Raw genomic sequence first — 5009 nt, 5'->3', positions numbered from 1 at the left:
TTTTTTTATTACATTTTATTAAAAAACAAACAAAATCGAGTAGCACTTTAATTTGTAAGTGTGATCTAAGAAAAGTAAAGGGCAAATATTAACCATAAAAGTAAATGCTGTTTACTGTATATTGCTTGTAATTGAGATGAAGTAAACATCTGTTAAGTATTTTAATAGAAAATTGTTTGATTGTGTTGAATTAAACCCCAACAAATGCAGCGGGTCCACCAGACCCGCCAGCACTGGCTGAGTAACAAAAATATGAACATCACACAAGGGTTAATATGCACAACTGACTCCTTCACACTGTGGCTACATTTGGCCTTGTGTGTGCATGTGTTTCGGTAATTGAATCAACCCTTCCACCACTGAAAAAGAACATCCTCTGAGCCCGTATTAAATGTCTCCATGTACCAAGGTATCTGCTGAGGTATTTAACAGGCTTTCCAGCTCCCTCTGTTAATTGTTACAAAGATCAGCACCTTTGTTTGCCAATGTGTTTTTCTTAAATCAATGTAATTTGTGAAATACACACAACAATAAACACTAACTGTCTGTAGAGTAGCCCCTTAGGAAGTTTTACGTCTTTGTTTGAAGCAAAAAGCTCCTTCCTGTGCATGCAAACAGTGTAGGCTTAATAGCCAAGTATAATACATGGGAAATTAAGATTAATATCAGGAATTGCAATTAAAAAAGAGACCTTAATAAACATGCAAATTATTGAACGAAGTGTTTGCTTTTTAACTTACAACCAGGGGGATCTGGAGTGTTTTGTGTCTTACATTAATGCAATTTCAGAATATTACAGCCTCTGGTTCATTAGTTTGAAGATGAAAGGGGTTGATTCTCTTTTCAAGAGTATGAAGCTTCTTTTGAGATAACTCTGCCATATAGCCACTCTCTGTCCGTATCTGTGTGTGTGTGTGTGTGTGTGTGTGTGTGTGTGTGTGTGTGGCAAATTGTCTTGCATCTTCATGGGTACACTTTGTCTGTCATACTTATATCATTTACAGTGCATTGCTATGTTATTTTGTAAATTTATTTTAACTCTGAAATTGACTGTCTGACAGGACATGACTCTCTTTGCAGTTAATGTTAAGACACATTTATTTTCAGTGTTTTAGTCCCAAATTTAAAGGTCCAATATTTTACACTTTTACAGTGTTTTATTTGAACTGTTGATATCAATAAGAAGATATAATTGTGGTTTTAAGTACCAGAAACCATCTCAGTGTAGTTTTACGTCTCATTTTTCAAGCTTCTCCCTGGAGCTCTAGCAACAACAGAGCGTCTCTTCTGATTGGCTGAACTGTTTTCAGAATGATCTAATAAGAATATAGCAGATTTCAGGTAAAAACTCAGAGAAACCATGGTGGGTCCAGGTGGATTGTGCTGGAGGCATAGTTGAGAGTGGTGACTGCTTTGTTGTGACATCACAAGCGTACGGAAGTCCTGACAGCTCGTTTTAAGGCTCAGTTACTGCGTACAGGGTGTGTGCATTTTGTCCGAGGACTGCACACTTTGATACATTCACAGTATTTATACAGAACCTAGACCTGCTTTGTAATGGAAAAAGACATGAACATCTCACTTTATATAATATGGAACCTTTAAATGAACAAACCTATCCAACCTATTTTGTACTTGCACTGATTGTATCTTTTCAGCTCTACACAAATTTCACTTCAGTTGTCTCAAATGAGGCCCTAGAAAGAAGTAGAGTCAAAATGGCACAGTGATGATAGTTAAAGCCCATTAATGATTGAGGGACATAGCATAGTTTTGCTTTCGCTGAAGGGATGTGGTGCATCATTGCCTCACGTCAAGTATAGAAACTGTAGCTGGAAATATTACTCTTCCATAAACAGTTCAGTCTCAGCATACACATTAAAGGCATTAATAGTTATTGAAATATGTGCAGACTCAGGCTGCTAGCACCTCGTAGCATGCACGTCTAACAAGACCTGAACAAACTATGAGCTGAGAACTGACGGGCAGGTGCTCATATACATGATAATTTGCTGCAGCCTCTGCTGTTCATTCCTGCAGTGCAGCCTGAGAATAGACTTCATCACTTGTTCCATGTTCTTGGAGGCATGGCATGGCCGGTCTGTTGCTACGCCACACTCGCCGGCAGCTCCGATGGTCAGATGCAATCTAACACAATACCATCGAGCCTTTTTGGAGGACATTTACAGACTTGAGTGCAATGTGTGTGCGTTGCAGTTTGGCAGTGATCTCTAGGGTTTTTGTTGAGAGGAACCTTGAACTTACAGCTTCATGATTAATGTTAGTTATGAATGAATGAATTGAAGTTTTAAAGATACTCAATATGTTAGAAATAGAAAATATTAAATAGAGAAGCTGTCTAGATTCAACAGGGGCCGCCTCGACTAAAAACTGCTGGAGACGTCACAGAGGGACACAGATGTGGGTGGGAGTTGTTGCACCTTGTGAGCTCCTTTGCCTTCACCAACCAACACAAGAACATTTTGTGCCAGGGTGTAGCCTGTTTGAAGGCAGCTAGTAACCTGGGGGCTGCCTGTGTCTTTCTGTGCTGTTGACTGTGTCTGTGTGAACTGATCCTACATCACCCTCATGGAGCTGTCTGTTCAAGACCATGGAGCTCTGCTAACAGCTAACATCTACAACATGTAGAAAAACAACAACATCATACAGACTCAAAAGTAGAATCGAACCTGTGATCTTAGTGGTGACTTGAAACCTAGCTGTGTGTGCATGTGTGCAGTGTGTTGCAGCCTTCTAAAAGATTTGATACCAACCACTTAATCCTTAAAATGAATTGTTGGCTATTGAGTTATAGTAAAAACTGAGACACAAAACAAGTTAAATGAACGTTTTGACATGGAAGTGTCCACATCAGGACCTCGTTTCACCAGAGTCCTCTGCCAGAGCAGGAAGGGTGACTGTGCCGCACTCGGTGACAGAAGTAAAACACGATATACAGAAATATCACTAGGGCAAAAAACACAAACACAAATGACTACTCCAGTGTTTGTTTCCCGTTTTCCTCACCTGTACCAGTCCAGCCCTCTGTCGTAGTTTCTGTCGAAAAAGTGCGGCTCTGTTCCGAGTGCGCGCACATCTGGATGTATCCGGATGAACTCCAGCACCGCCCTGGTGCCTCCTTTCTTTACCCCGACTATTAACGCATTAGGCAGCTTCTTATTCCCATATTTTTGCACAACACTCATGTTTCTCAACTTCATGTCAGTCCAGTGACTTCCAGACGTGGCAGGGGCTTTAGTTTGGTCGCGGAGATCACTTGATCCTCGCTGTGCGGCGGTCTCATCCAGGGCGGACCTGACTTCCAGCGAAGCGCAATTGTCTGAATTTCCAAGAAGTTTCTTCCCCCCTGCGTTCTTGCTCGGCGGGCATCTTCTCCCCTCGTAACCCCGGTTTGTCATGATTGTGCTGCGACAAAAAATGATACTGTAGCATAAATATGTGCAAGACAGTGACACGGTGAATATGAAGGCGAATCTGGCGCTGAATCTGTTGGTAGATGAGAGGAACCTATGTGCCATGTCTCCATGGGTTCAAAGTGCTGCATGATTTTCCATCGGAGTCTTCCTCCTCTTTTGGTCTGCGGTCGGAGTCTGGCAATAATACAGGTTCCAAAGTCAGACTGGCATATGAGAATAGGGGTGGCTTCTTGGAGGCATCAACTGCGCGTAACTCGCATTATTTCTTTTCATAGGCTGCTGAAAGTGTGCGAGAAAACTTGGAGCAGAATATGGATACACGCAGAAAAACGGGGCAGTCCTCCTTTAAACAACTTGTTCTTAAGTAGTTTGAAGTGAGTCGTATAGCTCAATTACTGATGCCACTGTTTTAAAATGAATCCCACAGGAATTTCACAGCCATCTCTGTCCTCCTCCTCCTTTCTCCTTGTTGAGCGACGATTGTGAGAGAAAAGAAAAAAGTCCAACGCGTCCTCAGTGTCCCTAACAAAAAAAAAAAAAAAAAAAAAGAAAACTCTCCAGCGTGATTGTTCTGCTTGCCTCAGAGGGGATTTGGATGCATAGCCCACCTTTCCCTTTCATAATGAAGTTGTGAAGATATATGCACTTAGACTACTGGCTATAAATATTTCATCAACCCTTCTGACGTCATGCACATGCTCATAATTCAATATGCGTATCATCTTTTAAAGGAACATCCCAAATATTTGCAGGAACGTCACATGTGGAGACTTCAAGATGCAACATTTGGCTCTCTGAGTGCCAGCGATTTATGCAGGGGATCATTTCAGCTTTAATGCCATTACCTCAGGATGTGTGTGCTGCAGTGTGTGTGTGTGTGTGTGTGTGTATGTGTTAACTGAGCTTTATGACACACGAGTTTCATATTGTTCAATGTACGATTAATTTCACAGGAACTCACTAAAAGCATCTGGCTTTTGAAAGCAGCTATCAACAGTTTCCGTAATCAATTTTCTGCTGTGCAACACATTTGTTGCTTTTCACTTGAAACAGAGTGATTCAGCCTATTAAGGCCGAGTAGCATTCTCTACATGCTGAGTGTTTTCTTTACACACACACACGCACACACACACACACACACACACACACACACACACACACACACACACACACACACACACGGGCATTAGCAGCCTCTGAAAGTCAAGATCACACTTGATCCTCTGTGTTGCCATGATGTAAGCTGGATGCAGACTGGAATGCAAAGTTTCAATGTCAGCTCTTTCAATGTCATGGTTAAAGTTTTTGTTTCATCATAGAGGAGTGAAGAGCTTGTGCGGTGTAGACAAACAGCAGCTGCCATATTCATGGTCTCCCACTTTTTAAATACCAAAATATGAATACAACACATTGTTATTCTCTTTCTGTCCATGGCTGTAGGCTGGAGAGAGAGCCTGCCGTTTTTTTTTTTCCAACAAAGTAATGTAGTTTAAGCAGTTCAGTCTTAACATGAACTGTGTCTGAAGCTAAAAAATATCATGTATGTGCAGGGAGGAACACGCCTGAATCCTC

The 5009-nt window shown here is 41.5% G+C and overlaps 1 protein-coding gene across 1 annotated transcript in view; it reads right to left on the bottom strand.

Moving 5' to 3' along the window:
* The window catches only part of hs3st2 (heparan sulfate (glucosamine) 3-O-sulfotransferase 2), a 21055-nt gene extending 17038 nt beyond the window's left edge, over positions 1 to 4017 (bottom strand). The window contains exon 1 of the mRNA XM_023413784.2: positions 3028 to 4017. Within this exon, the coding sequence (XP_023269552.1) occupies positions 3028 to 3539 (512 nt within the window). The 5' untranslated portion in view covers positions 3540 to 4017. The remainder of the gene's footprint in view (positions 1 to 3027) is intronic.
* Between the last annotated feature and the right edge of the window lie 992 nt (positions 4018 to 5009).

Source organism: Seriola lalandi, unplaced genomic scaffold, assembly GCF_002814215.2.
Source record: "Seriola lalandi dorsalis isolate HSWRI2012SDOR001 ecotype SW California unplaced genomic scaffold, Sedor1 jcf7180002054519, whole genome shotgun sequence".
Lineage (NCBI taxonomy): Eukaryota > Metazoa > Chordata > Actinopteri > Carangiformes > Carangidae > Seriola > Seriola lalandi.
Note: the sequence above shows the minus strand (reverse complement) of the source record. Positions and strands in the feature narration are given on the sequence as shown.